The 20,653-nt window shown below is 38.7% G+C and overlaps 1 protein-coding gene across 7 annotated transcripts in view; it reads left to right on the top strand.

Annotated features, from left to right (window-relative positions):
- Positions 1-20,653, top strand: part of SH3KBP1 (SH3 domain containing kinase binding protein 1) — a 202,541-nt gene that overhangs the window by 99,380 nt on the left and 82,508 nt on the right. For all 7 annotated transcript variants that reach the window (XM_087726412.1, XM_087726410.1, XM_087726411.1 and 4 more), the window contains one exon: positions 10,831-11,027. In XM_087726412.1, coding sequence (XP_087582538.1) covers positions 10,831-11,027 — 197 coding nt within the window. The remainder of the gene's footprint in view (positions 1-10,830; positions 11,028-20,653) is intronic.

The following is a 20,653-nucleotide window of genomic DNA, read 5'->3' as shown; positions in this document are numbered from 1 at the left end:
GTTTGCAATCACAAGTCATGAACTATAGGAATAGAAACTCAGTTGAATATGGGGAAGGGGAAATATGGTTTAAAATTATTTTTGAACTGAGTAAAAGGCCATGTAGCATGTTGAATTCTGCTGAGATTTAAAAGGGGGTTAGACAGGCTTAAACATGATACACATTTTTTTTCTTTTTTAAAGAAAAAAATAAGGAAGCTGAGACAGTGTGCATGTGTAAGATATATTTCAGAGGGGGAAAAACTCTGATCCAATGAATCAGCTTGATGTTGAAGACTCAAATTATATCCCTGCCACCAGTCTAAATGTTAAATTATCAAATTATCATTCAAGCCTTTGGCAAAAGAAAAAATACTGGGAGGAAAAAGATCAATTCCAAATTATAAGAAATAGTTTGAAACTAATAATGAAAAACTTTTTATTTGTTTTTTTAAATCAAATGATATATGCATAAATTCAATTGTTGCGTTACGTTATAGTGAACTTACCAAGTAAAGTGGAAGACTGGGATCATCCATGAATATTCTACCCCGATGGTAAAAGCTTTCTGTATCCACAAACATAGATTCATTATTACAATGTGCTCAGTGTTAGAGGCTATTGAATAATCAATATATGTTGTCTGGTGATAAAGGGCAATGCTAATTTCACTCTGTTTGCTGAAGCAGAAGGATTCAAGAGTTAAAGAAAATTAATATACTGGGCAAAAAGAGAAAACATTTGAATAATAAAACTTGTATATTCTGAAAGAACAGATATGATTATTACAATAGGTAAAGGTTGGGAAGTTGTTCTGATGGTGCAGCTGAAAAAATATTTAATGTTGTACCGTATTTTTCAGAGTATAAGACACACCAAGATTTTGAAGAGGCAAATTTTTTAAAAAAAGTTTTTGCACTTTGCAGACCTCCCCCAAATGGCCCGTTTTTGCAAAAATGGGCCCATTTTTTTTATTTTAAAAAGGGCATAAATAGCCTTTAGGAGGCTTGTAGAGTGCTCCTGGCGAGGGGGGGGGGGCTCAAAACCGAGGCCTCAACATTTTACCATACTACGTAACTGCACAAATCATAACATTTGAAATACATGTTAAAGCTCAGTAAATTATTAAATTAATCAGAAAAGTTAATGTTTGTTTTAATACCTGCTTGAAATACAGATAGTCTTTGACTTACAATCACAATTGAGTCCAAAATTTATGTTGCTAAGTGAATCATTTGTTAAGTGAATTTTGCCCCTTATTATGATCTTTCTTGACACATTTGTTAAATGAATCACAGCAGTTGTTAAGTTAGTACCGCAGTTGTAAAGTGAATCTGGCTTCCCCATTGACTTTGCCTGTCAGAAGGTCACAAAGGGTGATCACATGACACCAGGACACTGCAACCATCATAAATATGAACCAAGTTGTCAAGTGTCTGAATTTTGTTCAAATGACTATTGGGATGCTGCAACAGTTGTAAGTGTGAAAAATGGTCATGTCATTTTTTTCAGTATGGTTATAACTTCAAATGGTCACTAAATGAATTGTAAGTTGAAGACTACCTGTATAATGCAATAGCTATAAATGTAGACACTATTTCTACATGTTATATGAGAAATATCATTTTATCAATGCAGCATAAATGGTAAAGACCTATGTTTTAGAAGTCTAATTTATTAATCCAAATGTCTCATAAGAAGTACACGAAGACAATGTAACTTCTTTGAAATTCAAATAATAATTTAAGATTGTAAAATTATCCCAATAAAGTAATTTACAAATCTCCTAGCCTGTTAAATTCATTTTAGGTAAGAAAAATAGTCCACAATTATTAGAGTCATATTGTTTGAACATCACTTGTTTTATCTTGTACAAAATTGAAAAAAAACCTACCATTACCAAAATGACAAACAGATCATTATCCTAAGTTCTCAGATTCAATCAGACTGAAAACAGCATGGATGATATTTCTCGTACATCCATTTCCCCCTCTTATTTTGGCATTATAAGGGTAAAAGACATCAATTTCTTTGTCTGAAAAAAATATTTCTAGTTGCTTATGTAACTAAGCAGAAATCCGGTAATGCTCTGAATAGACCTGTAGTTATCCTCTTCTTCCTGGCAACAAATACTTTTATAACATAACTGCCTTTCAATTCAGAGACTATTTTCTGGTTAGTGATAGTATTGCTTCTCCTGAAATGACCATATGCCTGTTTTAAAATGGAGTTTCAACTAAATTACTTTAGTGGTTAATCAATGGCTCTAGTTAAAATTTAGCTGCCCAATTCTCATAGCCAAACCTGGATTATGTTTATTATGTCTTTGGAACTTCCTCGTCCTCTGTTTATGTTTCTGCCTCTTCTTGAGTCTATGCTCAAGAAGAGGCAGAATTCCTTACCAATGGCAATTCCTTAGCAATTATATAGGGAGATTATGCATTGAGTTGGTCAAAATGCAGTGATTTGCGACTGGTAGAGTACCTTTACAATCATATAATTTTTTTTTTTTTAATAATCTCTGCACTGGCTTTCGATAGGGGGAATTTCGAATGTTAGCTTTAACATATGCATTCTTTGATTGCTTGATCTTAGCTTTTCCAGACTATCATGTTCAAGTAAAATCAACTTATATTGTATACTTATCTTGGGAAGGGGTTAAAGGTCACACACATTCCTTCCAATATGAGATTTTGAGTTGGGCTCAGACAGTTGCAGCCCTCTTCTGGACTAGCATAACTCCATATGTTTAGCTGGCATTTGCTCCGATGAAGTTCAAGAAGGCAATGAAAACAGTGTTTTAGTAGAATCTTTAATATGTAGTTAAAACTGTCATCAAAACATGGAGCAGGGGTGAAATCCAACAGGTTTGGGAGAACCGGTAGTGGAAATTTTGAGTAGTTCGGGGAACCGGCAAATACCACCTCTGGCTGGCCCCAGAGTGGGGTGGGAATGGAGATTTTGCAGTATCCTTCCCCCTGGAGTGGGGTGAGAATGGAGATTTTACAGTATCCTTCCTTTGCCACTCCCACCAAGCCACGTCCATAGAACCAGTAGTAAAAAATTTTGAATTTCACCACTGACATGGAAGGGTGCTGTATGGTTATTTGATTTAATTGTAATTAAATTACTAATTGTTTTCATTATTTTTGGTTAAATTGCTAGGAATCATTCTTGAACAATTTGTTCAGTACAATATTCCATTTGTTCTTAAACATACTTTATTTCCATCATATATTTCTCATTTGAGGTTCATCAACCCCATGTTCATATAATCATCCCAAAATTCAAGCCTCTTTATCTTATTACTTTATCAAAATTAAGAAAAGTACAATAAATTTTATTTTTCATAGTTATGATATATATTTCTCAGTGCTTATTGAAAAGTAAATTCTGGTCTGCATCTAGTATCATACCAGAATCCCCAAATTTCTGCTGTCTAGCTTTCTAGACACATGGAATAAACAGATGATCCTATACTTCCTGCTACCTTGGTCTCTGCATTCTTGCAATCATCAAGTACAGGCCAAACAATTTTTCAATATATTCACAATATTTATTTTTCTTGAACCTTAACATTTGTTGCACTGATGCTATTATTGCACAATTTGCTCTTTGAAAGTCTAAGTCTGGGATGGCAAACCGTGGCACGCGTACCACAGGTGGCACACAGAGCCATTTGCCAGGGCACATGATGCACTGCCCTGTCAGCTGGCCAGTGCACATGTGCGGGCTGGCCAGCTGAGTTTACCCTTTTTAAAAGCCATTTTTCACCCTCCCCAGGCTTCAGAGGCTTTATAGGAGCTTGTGGAGGGCCAAAAGAGCCTCCCCCCCGGAGGCTTCATGAGCTTCCCTGAAGCCTCCGGAGTGCAAAAAACTATGGGCAAACCAGAAGTTCAGGAACGGACTTCCAGTTTGCTCGGAGGGTCGTTTTGAGCACTCCGGAGGCTTCAGGGAAGCCTCCTGAAGGTTCCTGAAGCCTTCGGAGCACTCAAAACGACCCTCCGAGCAAACCGGAAGTGACTTCTGGTTTGCTCGGAGGGTCGTTTTCAAGATCCCTGAAGCCTTCGGAGGGCCTCCGGGGGGGTGGGAGAGGCTGTTTTTGCCCACCCCAGGCTCCTATAAAGCCTCTGGAGCCTGGAGAGGGCAAACAAAGCATGGAAAAAATGGGGGTCGGGCCTGTAGTGCATGCATGTGCACTGTGGGGTCGCACGTTGCATTATGGGTGCGGCACGCCTGCACATGACCCCCCTGCGCTCCCCCCACTTGTGGCATGCGAGCTAAAAAAGGTTCACCATCTCTGGTCTAAGTTATTGTTTAATTTTTATGACTCCACTTATAATCAAAGTATTTTTCACTTGTTTTGATCAGTAGTTCACACATGACTATGATTGGAAATGTTGAAAATGTTTATTGTTGCACTGTTCTGGTAAAGATAGGCGTATATATTAAAGGAGAACATGTACACAATGCAGTAGGTTTCTTTTCCCTTACCTTCTCTAGGTGCCAATTATAGAAGTGTTAGAATCTTTTTTATGTTTCTTATCTTTTATTTTTCTACAAACATATCCTTGTGTAAAGAGTAAGAGTACATACTGTTTTTAGGACTAGTTAGCCCCACCCCTTTTGTTTTGTTTGTTGTAATCCCGCCCCTTTTGTGACATTTTTATGTTGTAGTTTTACCCCTTTTGTGATGTGTTTTGTTTACAGTGTAGCCCCGCCCCTTTTGGGACATAACCCACCCACCACCTCACCCACTTCCTCTCCCACCCTTCCCTGACCCTCAAACCCCTTTTTACAGGAAGTACTTTAACGTCATTGTGAGCCAGCCTTCCATGCCCCATAATCCTTTTCACTTGTTAGTACAGGTGCATCAACACACACATCCCCACCATGACACGTGTTGCCTTTCACATGGGGGCGCTGTAACAACAAACACGCCAGACCTACATGTCCCACAATCCCTTTCATCTTGAATAATTGTGACATAATAATTATTCACCGGAGATCGTTCCCATTGATTGAATCAAAAGAAGTCCAAATGAGCCCTAATACTAAACAAACAGAAGTTTTTCTGATCAATTCATAGATGTTTGAGCCACAGGGATCCCAAAATTAATTTAAAAGCCTGTTTACGTACTGCGAAGTGTATTTACCAATGTAAAGTAAGCATACCATGACTCAGTTCCTGAGGCAAGGAGTTTGGAACACCATCTTATCTTTGTTCTGGGTGGGGGGATTATGCTCCAGGGAGGTAAAAATAAAAAATGCTATTTTGCAAAAGGTCTTTTTGTAAGAATGCTTTGCTTTTCTGAAATGGTTCAGGGATAAGGAGGGTAAAAGGCTGGAAAACAAGGTTCCTGAGTGGGATACAGTCGATATATGTAAAAATTAAAAATAAAATGTGGTACTTATGTGCATGCACCCTAACATGAACCTAAGCAAGCTTGTGATACATGCAATCATGAGCGTCATACACATGCTCTCTAACAACCTGAGCATGTCCATACACCAACCCATCCCCCAGGACAGGCCCCAACTTGCCACTTGCCCTCTGCCCTATTGCCCTAAATAAGCATGCGCATAAGTACCATATTTTAATTTTTACATATATTGACTGTATGGGGGTTGGGGGGTGAGTGATGTCCCAAAAGGGGCAGGCCTACACTGTAAATAAAACATGTCACAAAGGGGGTGGGGTTACAACATAAACAAAACAAAAGGGGCAGGGCTAATTAGTCCTAAAAACGGTATGTACTCTTACTACTAGTGTGGATTTTAGTACAAATTTTAGTACAAATAATACAATACTCTTCATATTTAACACAATTAACAATCTTATACACTTTTAGTAGTAATACATATATTTTGTTGAATTATAATCTTTCCTTAATTATTCCATATTTCAGTATAATATTTTATGCCAATCTCCATATTCTTGACATCACTCTTTTTACTACAGATAAAATACCAATAATCATATTTGCTATGTTTAAATTCTAATAGCAATACACATGTTTTCTTGAATTATGATCTTTCCTTATTATCTTGTTCAATAGTTCAATATGTTATTTTTATGCCAATCAAATTCTACCTATCATTCCTTTTACTATGCATAAAATGTTGAAATTATATTTGTAATGTTTTAACAAATTTATAGACATTTATATTGTTATAATCTTCAATCTTTTGCTTAATCAATATTTCTATATGTTATTTTTATAGTCATCACCCTTTTATTCAGACATATTCAAAATTTTCATCATTGAAAGCCTAGATTCCCTTATTATTATTAATTCATCTGAAAATATATATATTACATTAATCCTCCTTTTTCTAACTTCCAGCTCTATTTTAACTTATCTCACTGTTATTTTTAAGAAATGCTCCCTTGTATTTCCAGTTTCTGTTTAACTTCCCTTAAAATACTCTCCCCTTGGTTTATTTCATCAATCATTCTTGTTTTTATTTTTATCTCTTTTTGTCTTGTCTTCTTGCTTGTTGTTTTGTCTGTTCTGTTTTTCCAGCTGCTCTTTCAGTTGACTTTTCCTCTTCCTGAGCGTCCTGGTTTCTCCTTGTCTTTTGTGTTATAGTTTCCGGCTTTTCATCTATGCTCTGCATTTTATTCATAATCTCCTCACATCCTCTTGTCAAGGTGTCTTTAATACCCCAGATTAACAACACAATTTCTTCCCAGGTTCCACTCATTTTTATTTTTATTTATTTTGTTTCTTTTTGTTCAGCAGTGAATCTGTTCCTCTAGTTAGTCCAACAATGAATCTTCATGACTCCCTCTGCCAATTCAATCTTACTTTGAAGCTTTTACAGGTCTTTTTAGTAATTAAATTTTCTTGATCTCATACTTGAATTTCCACAAGCCAAGTCTTTCCAGGATTTGGTGGGTATGTTTTACCTTCCTTCCTTCGTCAGCAGGTGGCACTCTTAAATCACTCTTACTCTTCTTTATACAATTTTACTGTATACTCCAAAATTTAAATGTGGTATTAGCTTTTTATATAAATAGTTCCAGCATGTTAAAATGCCTAGCCAATGCCAGCTCCTGTCCAATTTAAAAATCCCATCTTCTGTATTTTAACATTTTTTTTCTTCCTTTAATTCTTTTATCTTCCATTTCAACATTCTAAAATTTTACTCAAAATAGCTACAATGCAGCCAATTTAAAAATAATTATGAGTGTCTCTTTCCTGAATAATTCTTTTGGAGTTACACTTTGAATTAAAAAGGATTCTTTTCACCCAATTATGAACGCTACTCACCAAATCTTCACCAGCACATTTCTTGGATGTTAAGCTGTCGCCAGCTTTGTGACAGCCATCTTAGACTATCTCTTCTCTCAACGTGGCAAAAAGGAAAAAAGCCCCAGGGCTCTGCAAGAGAGTTGCGATTTCTCCTGGAACCTCACAGGACGCTTCTCCTTAGCTTCACCCCCACCCCCTCCAAGGGGTTTTTGGCTTTTTTCAAAGCCCATGAACAAGATGAAGAGAGCGCAGGGGATGAAGAGTTTCGTTCCCTTGCTGCTTGTAGACCCCGGAAGTCACTTCTGCCAGAAGTGTTAGAATCTGAAACAGGCACCCAATGTTTTCTTGTGAAGCAAGAAAATTGTTATAATAAAATTTGGTTCTTCTTTTCAGTGTCATGCTCCTCCTTCTGATTGAATCCACAACATTATAACTCCACACATTTATATGGAATTCTATAATACGTGTGTAATTATTTTGAATTTGTTCGTCTGCATCCTTTTTTTTACCATTAGCCAACACTCATTCTGTTGAGGAAAGTATATATACTGTATTCTTCTTTTACTGTTTCCTCCTGCAGTCATTTGCTTCCATTAAGTTGCTTCTTTTTCTTCCCCAAATTATTTGTTGATGTACAATTTACCATTTACATGCAACTAATATTAACAGAGCCTTCATACTTTTTATGTACCCACAATAACGGCTGCTTTATATACCCACGATAATGGCTGCTCAACAAGGGCTGCTTGAGAAATTGAACAGAATTATTGTATACTCAAATTTTCCAAAGCAATAAGTAGCACTGTCAAATACTCAAGCCATTTGCAGTTTAAAAGCATAAGTTGGACGTAATGTCTTAGTATTACATCTTTAAGATAAGATAACAGATTAACAGAGTTGGAAGAATGACCTTGTAGGTCATCAAGTCCAACTCACTGCCCAAGCAGGAGACCCTACACCATTTCTGACAGATGGAAGTCCAGTGTTTTCTTGAAAACCTCCAGTGATGAAGCTCCCACAATTTCTGAAGGCAAGCTGTTCCATTGGTTGATTGTTTTCATTGTCAGAAAATTCCTCCCTATTTCTAGGTTGAATCTCTCCTTGATCAGTTTCCATCCATTATTCCTTGTCTGGTCTTCAGGTGCTTTGGAAAACAAGTTGACTCCCTCCTCTCTGTGTCAGCTCTTCAAATATTGGAACACTGTTATCATGTCTCCCCTAGTCCTTTACTTCAAAAGACTAGCCATGCCCAGTTCCTGTAACCATTCTTCATGTTTTAGATTCCAGTCCCCTTATAATCTTGGTTGCTTTTCCCTGCATTCTTTTTAATCTCAACATCTTTTTTATAATGTGACCAAAACTGGATGCAGTATTCTAGGTGATCTTACTAGAACTTTATAGAGTAGTAATTAGTACCTCACTTGATCTTGATTGAATCCCTCTGTTAATGCAATTTAGGATTACATTGGCTTTTTTGGCTGCCACAGCACACTGCACACTGCACACTGCCTCATATTTAATTGGTTGTCCACTAAGACTCCAAGATCCCTCTCATAGTTATTACTATTAAGCCTGGTATTGCCCAGTCTACATGTGTACTTCTGACTTTCCTTATCTAAGTGCAAGACTTTACTTTTCTCTACATTCAATTTCATTGAATGTTAGATAGTGTTCAAGTCTGTCAAGACACTATCATCTAGGGCAGTGATGGCTAACCTTTTTGTTGTTGTGTGCAGAAAGTGCGTGCATGCAACAGCACACACGTGTGCCAGCATCCACCATGCAATGCGTGCGCCCCTGTGCATGCGCACACACACCTACGCACACTTCCCTGTGCATGCACCCTGCATGCTCACAGCCCCCACCCATGCGCTCCCCCACGCCTTGTTTTGTGCTTGGAAAGCTTCCTGCACCAACCTTTGCCGGTGCGAACAGCCTGCAAAGCCATTCCAACCATGCTGGATGGAATCTTTAAAGCATTCTGTTGTTCAAGCTCCTGTCTCTGTCTACGTTATCTATGGAGTATTCCTATATCCCTGTGTAGGGGGTGGCTGCCCCCCTTTGCCAAGTTGTTTTTCGGCAGAATACTTTAAGGATTTATGAGCCAGGAAAACTCTCTAGTTTGGTTCCTTTATGTGGCCTGCTATTCCCATGTAACAATTTCTTCTTCTAGCTTGGTTCCTTTATCTATAGGGCCTCATATTCTGATCTAATAATTTCTTCTACTAGTTTTCAAAAATGTGCCAAGCTTTGAAGACAAGAATAGAAGTAAGATAGTGAGATAACATTTGCAGTCCAGTATTAAGGTTACAATATGCTAGGCTAGAAAGCAACTAATTTCTGACAGTATACAATAATATAAGCAGAAGCAAATATTGATTCATATTGATTCATATACTCCTTCAATATCTTACCATATGTTCTCCATAAGCATAATAAAACTGGTCCTGATTGCTGTGCTGTCAGTTGGAACAATGTTTTAAAATTAATTTCAGTATTGTACTATTAATCTGGTTCATGAGGGATTTTTTTTATTTTGTTGATTGTACTGTTATAAAAATGATCTTAAGAGTAAGCTTAGAATAGAATAGAATAGAATAGAATAGAATAGAATAGAATAGAATAGAATAGAATAGAATAGAATAGAATAGAATATATCTTTATTATGGTCATAGACCAGCAATAGACATCACATTTTACAATATATTAAAAATAGTACTGATATTAATAGTGGATAGTAACATCCCTGCTAAGAAAATGCATGTTCTCAAACTGGTTACTCCCTAGTTTACGTGGGTGAAAAGTTGATAAGTATGTCAATAAATATACTGTTCCAAAAATGGTTAGAGATATCTCCAGAAAATTGGTACAAGTTGACAGCTATAATTCTGTAATCAATTGTTTTCTTGTGGACATTTCAGCAACACAGAATTTTGCCACTGTATGCGTGTTTGAATCCTGGAGGAGAAAGCCTACATAAAAATTGTCTGCCCTCCCTGGCAATCTCTCTAGTAAGGGGAGAATATATGCTGACCTATAAACTCTGTTTACAGGTCAGCATATAAGACATGTGAGATATCTTCGACTTCTCCTTTACCACATATACAAATCCATTCTACTGTTGGTGTTCTCTTATACCTGCCCCGGAGGAGTCCTGAGTGGAGAATGTTAAATCTGGCTCTGAAGAAAGCTATTCTTTGTTTTGGGAAGATCAGATCATTTAGATATCTTGCTGATTCCCACACACCCTGTTTGATTCTGTCCCTACTGTAGAGGGGCAACCTATTTAGTTCTTCTTGGAACTCCATGTCCTTCATTCTATTGATTACTACTTGTTTTGCTTGGTCAAAGCTTAGGGACATTAAGAATACCTGTGAGAGCCCATAAGAGCCCAGCTTTTGATCTATCGCCTGTTTCCAGGGGGAGGGGAAGTTGTCAGTCAACACTAGCGAGGACAGTCCCTCTGGAAAGAAATGCAATTTAAGCCAATGAATGATCATCATCTTCCAGGCTCTTACCTTAAAACCACCCCAAGGTATATAAATGTTCTAAAAAGAAGAGTAAACTTATTTTTCTTTCTTTCCTCTGTTAGGTTTAAGGGATACTACAGGCTCAGAAAGTGATGGTGGTGACTCAAGTAGCACAAAATCAGAAGGAGCCAATGGAGCAGCAACCATCCAACCCAAGAAAATCAAGGGAATTGGATTTGGTGACATTTTCAAGGACAAACCCATAAAGCTACGTCCAAGGTCAATAGAAGTAGATAATGATTTTCTGCCAGTTGAAAAGGTATGGTATATAAATTAGTCACATGTGTTCAGACTTGAATGTTTGTGTCTCAAGAATAGATGTTCTGCCAAGGTCAAAAAAAAAGAAACTCTGCTTAAAAATGTTATTGAACTTTCTAATTGCCTAGAAAGATATGTCAATGATTCATTCCTATGTTATTCCTATAATAAATAATAATATTTATTATTTCTATAATAAAGAATTCTTCAGTATCTTTCTATAGATTGTTTTAATATTATTACAGGAATACTTAGACTATTCAAAATCTGTTGTGGAATTAATGTCTCCTTATGTCAGATTCTATAAATGGATTTGTATATATGTGAGATTACTTCCACATTGATATCCAAAATGGGATATTTATTTTGAATTCAACCTTCCAATGTAAGTTTATATATCATGCAAAATGGCAGATCCTGAAGTTATCATAATACTATAATTACTTTTAAAATAGTACTTTTTGCAATTTATGCTACACTATTGCACAGTTCCTTTCTCTTTCAGTTCCAAATCTTTTACCATTCCTTCTCTACCTCTGTCGTCCAGCAGATATTCTGTGATTCGTGAGATATTTCTATGGCTCTTTGCCAGTAATGCAACCTAGTATCTCCTTCCCTTCCTGGCACATACAGAGCCTTGTAGAAATCATTTTGGTACCTGAAGAAGAAGAGCAATAACAATAGCACTTAGATTTATATACTGCTTCACAGTGCTTTTCAGCCCTCTCTAAGTAGTTTACAGAGTCAGCATATTTTCCCCAACAATCGGGGTCCTCATTTTACCCACCTGATGGAAGGCTGAGTCAACCTTGAGTCTGGTGAGATTCAATCTGCCAAACTGCTGGCAGCCAGTGATCAGAAGAAGTAGCCTGCAGTACTGCACTCTAACTACTGTGCCACTCTTAAGCAATAAATTAAATAGGTTTTTTTGTAACACAAAAGCTAAGACTTTGTCTATTAAGGTTGGTAAAGGAGTTCCTGAAGAGCCTGCCAATTAACTCAATTGGCCAACGTGATCTGTGACTCTTGGGGATGGGGTTATTTCCTAGCTTAATTATACTGAAACTGTGGAAAAGATTTAGATTTGGTTTTCCATTGAAGCTGTGCCGATATGCTATATTCATTAAAGAAGACCTTTGAGAAGGAGCCAAGTTTCAGAGTTCTTATTTGCTTGAGTTCGCTAATCGGAGCCTTGACAATTGGTAAAATGAGGCTCCAGATTGTTAGAGGCAATATGCTGACTCTGTAAACCTCTTAGAGAATGCTCTTAAGCACTATGAAGTGGTATATCAATTAAGTGCTATTGCTATTTAATATGTTTACTGTGTAAATTTTGTTTATGAGATTAAACCACATTGTTGACAATTTAGTGTTCATGGAATGCTTAATTCTGTAAGTATTCTAAAAGATTTTTTTTTATCTGTTTGGAAGATAAAAGCAATTATACCAAGTAAAATTATAACGTATAAAATGCACTTTGAGAAAAATATATCCAGAGAAGCCTATATTTATGAATGGAACCACTCATTCTGTTGAGGAAGAATGGTGACTTGGAGCAGTCTTACTCAAATCTTCATAATTAGTTAATTAACTTCATATTTAGCAAATGTCTCCTTAAGAAATAAAATTATGTTCAGTAGCCTATAGCACTTTAACACAACTAAATGTGGAAATATGGGACTTCCTGTGGTGACGTCACGTTGCTTAGAGTGGAGGGAAGGAAGCTCTCCTAACCTCTAACTCTAACTCCTTTGTTTGGGCTCTTTTTTGAGCACTGTTGATCCTGAAGGGGTCAACAGATTAAAGGGGATACTCTGTAGACGCTGAGGTGATAAGGCAAATTCCCTCGCGGATAGGAGAAACCCTCTAAACGGACAAGGAGATATCCTGCATTTTGGTTAGGACTGAAGCGAATGGTGGCCGCATAAGAAGGGAGCGAATAGACAGGCAGTGAAATCGGATGCTTGTTACTATTGCTGACAACCCAAAGAGAAAGGTAACGCGAAACTTGCAGAGAGGGTGAGCTGAATGAAGAAAGAGCCGGAGAGAAAAGCTGTTTTTGCAGCTCAATTTTGCCGAAAAGAACTGGAACGGAGACGCTAGGACGATAGGGACAGCTGGAAAGAGTTTAAAGGATTTAGCCACAGTGAGAAGGAAATTCCGACATGGACAAACAGGAGTGGAAGATAATATTTGCCGAAAAGATTTGGAAAGCTCAAAGAAGAGACTGTTTAACAGCCGGTGTCAGGTGCTGCTTCATTTAATAATCAGGAAAGAAAACCACTCAACTCCATTTGTTTGAAATTAAGTGTATTTTTACTAATTACAAACGAATAGTAGCAAAGCAAAGCTGAGTCTGGTTAATTGGGCGCGAAAGCAATGAATATCATATATAGGTCAATCCCCTCCCCTTGGCACCCCAGTTCATAGTCCAATAATAATTCACCCAACTGACTTCCTGGGGGCGGAGCCTGTCGCCGAAGAGGGCTCAACGGAGCTCCTCTCAGAGATCTGGTCTGTATATCTAAATAAGATCATAGATATCACCCCTTTTTGGCTAGAAAGGGGCAGGGAGTAGCTCTGTGGCTAGGGTCTATTCGTAATTCACAGCCTTTTTCTTTTTTTTTTGGCTGTGGACGGAGATTAGATCCAGCGTAAGCGGAGCCCTTATCTCCAGCCAGTTCTTCTCAGCTGCCTTTTTTTGCAGCCCTAGACAGGCGACCCCCCCCCCCAGGACAAAGCAAAGTTGTTTGAAGCTAGGATTAATACGGGCGGGTCCCACCCCTGTGAGATTTATGCTTTTATTACTATCTTAAACACCAGCCTCATTTGTCCTAGAGGCTTCTTTGTTTAAACGGACTTCAAAATGGCGATTTCTCTCCGTTGGTGACTGATAGGGGATGTACTTAGCCGGCTTTACCTTCCTGCAGACCGCTCCTTAACAAAATAATTTTTTTTTGGAAACAGAGGGGAGCGAGAGCGCTGTTTATTTGTTTATTTATAATGGCACCCAGGTCAAAATCGAAGCGTCTCTCTACGAATGTGCTTAAAGAATCTACGAATGAATTTAAAGAATCTACTATGAAATCGCTGCCCTTGTCTCCTACGCCCTCTACTGGAGAATTCTTAACACAGGAATTTTTCTTTCAAATGCTTAATGACTTTAAACAAGAAATTAAAGAATTTGTATTGGAGCTATATGGTAATTTAAAGTCTAAGATTGCCCAAATGAAGGCGAATACGTTTGTAGCTGTGTCTGCCCTGACAGATTATACCGCTGAAATGGAGAATAAATTGGAAAGCTTGGAGGAGGCTAATTCTAATTTGACTACTAATATCCAAACATTACAACAAAGAATTAGAGATACTCAAGAACAGCTCGTTATGATAAATTTTAACAAGAAGGCATTTGCAATAAGAGTCAGAGGATTGCGCGAAAAGGAGCCAGAGAATTTGAAACAGACCTTTGTTGAGGCCTTCAGCCATGCGGTGGGAAGCCCGGGACTTAATTTTGATTGGCAGATCCGGAAAATCTATCGCCAGAATTCGTTGGTAGCGGAACAGCGACAGCTCCCGAGGGACATAATTATATATTTCTCCACAAAAGAATCCAGAAATGCGATCATGCAAAAGTTTTACAATAACAGGCTGCGAGTCGACGGGCAGGATCTGATTGTCTTCAAAGAAATACCATCCCAGATGTTAAAAGCAAGAAGAGACTATACTTTCTTAACTGAAGAGCTTATAAACCACCAGATTCAATATAAATGGGAGGCCCCAGCCGGCATTACCGTCACATTTGAGAATCAAAGATTCCGTCTCAATTCTGTTTTGGAGGCTCGAGATTTCTACTATAAGACTTTGAAGGCGGGACTTCCTGATTCACTTGGAAAAGAGGAAAGACAAGCCGAAGGAGAAGGCAAGCAGCAGACCACATGGCTGCAAGATGGAGGGGGTAGCTCTCCCTCTCTCGGAGAAGCAGAAGAGCGGAGATCGAGGATCTAGACATTCCAAAATATTAGCCAAAGTTTTGGATTGAATGGGGGTTTGCGATCTCTCTCCGGTAGAAAAAGCGGAACTGGATATTGGTGGCGTGATATTGGGACTGAATTATGTGGATGCTGAATGTATACCTCACTGGGACTTGTATGTCTGAACTTTAATTTAAACTGTCCAGGACTCTAAAGTGAAGAGAGTGGAGATGGTAACTTTACTGAACTTTAGTTGGGGAGGAGGGAGCCGGGTACAGGTGGAGGGGGAGCGAAAGCCTGATCAGAGTATTTCGAGTTAAAAGGTAAATTGATCTCTGTGTGAATTATTGTTTGAAAATAAGGTTAAGAAAGATTATTTGGAGGGACTGTGGGAAATAGTGGTAAACATCAGAGAAGCAAGGTATGAGGGTAAAATGCACGCGGAATGATTTATGTTGTTTAAATGTAAGGCACGAGGGTAAAATGCATGCGAAATGTTTTACGTTGTTTAAATCCTATTAGAAGGGAAAGCTTGATGAGATTATTTTTAAAATAGAAGGCAAATTGATTCTTGTGTAAAGTAAATGTGGAATGATCTATGCTGCTTAATTCTTATTAGAAGGGAAAGTTTGGTGAGATTATTTTGAGCTAGATTGTATACCGATGTCTGCATAAATTTGTATAAATTTTTATTTGAATATAAGGTTAGCTTGATGAGAGTATTTTAAGATAGAATGTAAACTGATTCTTGTGTAAAGTATTATTTGAATATGTGGAATGATTCACGCTGCTTAAATCTTACTAGAAGGGAAAGCTTGGTGAGATTATTTTGAGCTAGATTGTAAACTGATGTCTGCACAAATTTGTATAAATTTTTATATGAAAATAAGGTTAAGGAAGATGAACTGGAGAGTCTACAGGAGGTTGGGGTAAATAACAAAGAAGCAAGAGACGAGAATAGAATACATATAGAATGATTTATATTGTCTAAACATAAATAAAGATGGGGGGCTGAGCTTAATACAAAGAGTTCTTTTTTTCTTTTTTTCCTTTTTTTCTTTTCTTTTCCTTTTTATAATTTGTAATTTCTTTTTATATAATTTTTTTTATATATATTACTTTTATTTTGAATTCATACGATCATAAGATATTTAGAAGGGGTTTAACAGAGGGCAGTGCCAGGTGTGGGCCCTGGGAAGTCAGGGGGGACTAGGGATGGGGATTTATGGGGGGTGGGTGGGTGGGTGCTCATATAGTTTCAATAAGAAGAAGAATGCACTTGTATACGGTTGTTCTTTCTTTTTTTTATATATTTTTTTCCTTGGTTTATTTCATTTTTTTATTTCTTTATTTTTATCATATTATAGCTCAATAAGAGTTGAATAAAGGAACACACCAAGGGGAGAGGTAGAGGGAAAGAAGGGTGAGGAGTAAGGAAGGAGTAAGGGGAATGTAAGGAGGGTGTAAGGGGAATGCTAGGAGAGGGGAGAAAGGAAGGTTTGAGGGGAAAGGGAAGTAGGGAAGGGGAGTGTTAGAGGGAGGAAAGGAAAGTTGGAGGGGAAAGATGGGGTGTATGGAGGATGGAAGTGTCAGGTGGGGTTGTGAATGATGATGAGTTGTTTTCTTTTTTATTTTTTTATTTTATTTCTTTTCTTATAGCAAATATCCAGTATATAAGTGACTGTAAAATGGAATGTGAAAATGAATAAAATATATATTTAGAAAAAAAAAAATAATTCACCCAACTGTCAGGTGGTTGATATCTGCAAAAAACATCATCAGGGTGGAATGCTGGACAGTTAACCTTGGCGGGAAACTCCCTTCCTCCACATGCACAATGAGATGGTCAGGACAGTTTCTAGAATATTCCTCCAGCACATAATGATTCCCCTCCCAAGTACCATGCCTCCCTTTATTTACCAATACCTCCCCGTTTCAATGGCAGCCGAAGCAGCAGCAAGGCAGAGGCTGACATACGGCCCTCCTTCAGAAAAGGGCGGTCAAACCTGCAGAAATGAAAGAACACAGACAAACAGACAGAGAACATGACACAGGAGATACGGGAAGGGGGGGAAAAAAGAAAATTAGCAGTCCATCCAAGAGTCAGGGCTTGTCAGGGTAGGCAGAGTAGAACTTGTGGAGCAGATTAGGAGCCCGAACATGGGACTTATCAACCCATTCAGTGTGAGATGAGGGAAAATGCTTCCAAGCCACAAGGTATTGGACATGGTTCCTTCATTTACGAAAGTCCAAAATCTCATGGACCTCAAAATGCTGCTCACCCTCTATCAAAAGTGGGGTGGGTGGAGGCGGAAGAGGAGCCCTCAACGAAGAAGTAAGTTCAGGCTTCAGGAGATTAACATGAAAAACAGGATAAACTCGGCTGAGGTGCTTAGGTAACTGGAGGCGGACGGAGACAGGGTTGATGATCTTGATAATTGGAAATGGGCCAACATATTTGGGGCCCAACTTCTTCGACTTCTGAGTCGTTTGAAGGAACTTAGTGGATAAATAAACCCGATCACCAACTTTATATTCATGGGGCTTAGTCCGTTTTCTATCAGCATGTTTCTTATGAGCGCGGTATGCAGCATCTAGAGCCCGGAGTGTCAAAGGCCACACTTCCCGAAGGCGGTCACTCCACTCGGATAGTGAAGACACTTGCGGCTGCTCGCGAGGAATCTCTGGAATGGGCACAAAATCTTGCCCATATACCACACGGAAAGGGATAAAGCCAGTGCTACTGTGCATGGAATTGTTGTAAGCCACTTCAGCATGAGGCAATAATTCCACCCAATCATCTTGCTGGTAGTTGATGAAACAACGTAGATATTGTTCCAGCACAGAATTAGTCCTCTCGCAGGCCCCATTATTCCGAGGATGGTGGGAGGAGCTTAACCCCTGGGCGGAGCCAATCCGTTTTAGGAATCCCTTCCAGAATAGGGAGGTGAACTGAACACCCCTATCTGAAATGATGTGGTCAGGTACCCCATCTAAGCAATATATATGTGAGAGAGATTTAGTGGAAGGGATCTTGGAGCAAGGAATGAAATGAACTTGCTTGGAGAATAAGTCAGTAACAACCCAGATAACTGTGTTTCCTTGACTTTCTGGAAGTTCAATAATGAAATCCATAGAAATCTCCTTCCACGGGGCTACTGGGTGAGCTACCGCCTGGAGCAATCCCTGGGGTTTTCCCGGAGGGTATTTCGCCGTGGCACAAACGGGACAACTAGCTACATAAGTCTCAATGTCTTTTTTCAATGAAGGCCACCAAAATTGCCTCTTAATGAGATGTAGGGTCTTGACGAAACCAAAGTGTCCAGCCATGCGAGAGTCATGAGCCCGTTGGAGTATGATGGTCCTAATGGACACAGGGACGTATAATTTTGCCCCAGTCCAAGCCAATCCATCTTTTATAGTGCATTCATTCATGTGTTGTTCGAACCAGTCATCCTTTGCAAGGGCCTCCTTTAGGTCAGAGATAAAGTCTTTTGTGACCTCCAATTTAGCAGTTGTTTGACTTCTAGTGACAACAGGAGCAGCCAGGCTTTTTGTGGGAATGACAGGTTGGACATCACTGAGCTTTGAACAGTGGTACTGTGGAAGTCTGGACAAAGCATCAGCCATAAAAATTTTTCCTCCCGGAATGTATTTCAAAGTAAAATTGAATCTATTGAAATATTGAGCCCAGCGCATCTGTTAAGGAGAAAATTTTCTGGGGGTTCTCAATGCCTCCAAATTTTTATGGTCAGTCCACACCTCAAAAGGGTGTTTGGCGCCCTCTAAAAAATGGGGCCAGGTTGTTAAAGCCCAACGAACAGCAAAAGCCTCCTTCTCCCAAATAGCCCAACATCTTTCCGCGTCGGTCAGTTTGCGAGAGATGTAAGCGCAGGGTTGTAATTTACCTTAGCTATTTGCTTGAAGCAGTACTGCCCCCACTGCTACATCACTGGCGTCAGCCTGGACCACAAAAGGCGCGTCCATGTCTGGGTGCTTCAGGACCGGTTCCTCTGCAAAGAGGCATTTCAGCTTTTCGAAAGCAGCTTGACACTCCATAGTCCAGTCCAATGGTTTGCTAGGTTTGGGCTTAGCTCCTCCTTTTGATTTAAGGAGGTTAGTTATGGGGAGAGCTATCTTAGCGAACGAGGGAATAAACTGATGATAGAAGTTAGCAAACCCCAAAAACCTCTGTAATTGCTTACATGTATGTGGGGCCTCCCATTCGGTGACAGCCTTGACCTTAGCGGGGTCCATTTCTATCCCCTTGTGGGAGATTCGATAGCCGAGGTAATCAACCCTTTCCTGATAAAATTCGCACTTGGATAATTTGGCATACAGTTCTGCAGCCCGGAGTTTCTTCAGAACCGTGTGAACAAGCTTCATGTGTTCTTCACGTCTCCATGTAAATAAGGATATCGTCTAAATAGACCATTACGCCTTTGTAAAGATGGTCATGCAAAAACCTCATTAATCAGTTGCATGAAGATTGCTGGCGCCCCCTGGAGGCCAAACGGGTTGGTACACTGCCCCTTTTCTTTTCCTGCTCACTTTCCCTTCTGCTGCTTGTTGAATTTATAAGTATTTGACACTTATTTGCCTCGGAGTTTGGAACAGTGCCAGAGACAATGGATAGTGAATTGTATTGGAAAGAGAATTTTGCTGCGTAGATAATAACAGTGAGACTGAGGAAAGGGTGACACCTAGTGGATTGTAAATCCAAACCCTGAAACCGGAAGTAAGGAAATCTTTGATGATATACACAGAGAGACTAATTACTAGGATTGAATGCTTGCATAATTGATAAAATAGAGAGACATGTATTGGTATAAGATAATAGTGTAATTTATAAATCTATGATATATATTAAGTAAAGACCAAAAACCAAATAATCAAATAGGATAGAATACTACATAGTAATGTTCAGGGATTGAAATGTGATATTAAGGACAGTTAATTATTGTTGAATATTGAAATATACAATTATTTATATCATAGATATCACTGACAAGGTAGAAGTAAAAGTAAACCTTATATGCAATTGGGGGCAAGGATAAACAGGGGGATAAAAAATGGCAACTTCAGCAAAATTAATGAAAAAAACTACACCCAATGTGATCTCTGCAACACCCCCCCTCCATAAATCAAAGATCAATTGAGAGCGTGTTGGGGTTTGAGAAAGGTGAAAAGATAGCAGAAACAGTGGGACCCGCTCCAATGATGCAGAGTATGCAAGCAATCCTCCAGATGATGCAAGAGACACTGGCGAAAAGCCAAGAAGTGACAACTACTAACCATGAGGAAACGAGGAATCATGAAGAAATAAAAAATGAAATGGGAGAATTGAAAGGAACTATTAAGATGGTAGATGATAAAATTGAAAAGATACAGAATGCCTTAACAATCAATGAATAGAAAATCCAGTGTATGGAAGAAAAAATAGAACAATCAGACCAGAGGATGGAAAAAATGAAATTGGAATATAAGCATCTTAATAAAGATTTAGAACTATCATTAATTCTACTGGAAAATGAAAGAGCTGCATTCTACCTAAGATTCCAAAACATACCGGAAGAGAAGGAGGAGGACGTGAAAGGAAAAGTAATTAAAATTCTCACTGAATCTCTTAAAGTGAGAGGAGACATTGATGCGGCTT

This window comes from Thamnophis sirtalis, unplaced genomic scaffold (assembly GCF_051295495.1).
Source record: "Thamnophis sirtalis isolate CommonGarterSnake01/CBP01778 unplaced genomic scaffold, rThaSir2_p1.2 scaffold_12, whole genome shotgun sequence".
Lineage (NCBI taxonomy): Eukaryota > Metazoa > Chordata > Lepidosauria > Squamata > Natricidae > Thamnophis > Thamnophis sirtalis.
Note: the sequence above shows the minus strand (reverse complement) of the source record. Positions and strands in the feature narration are given on the sequence as shown.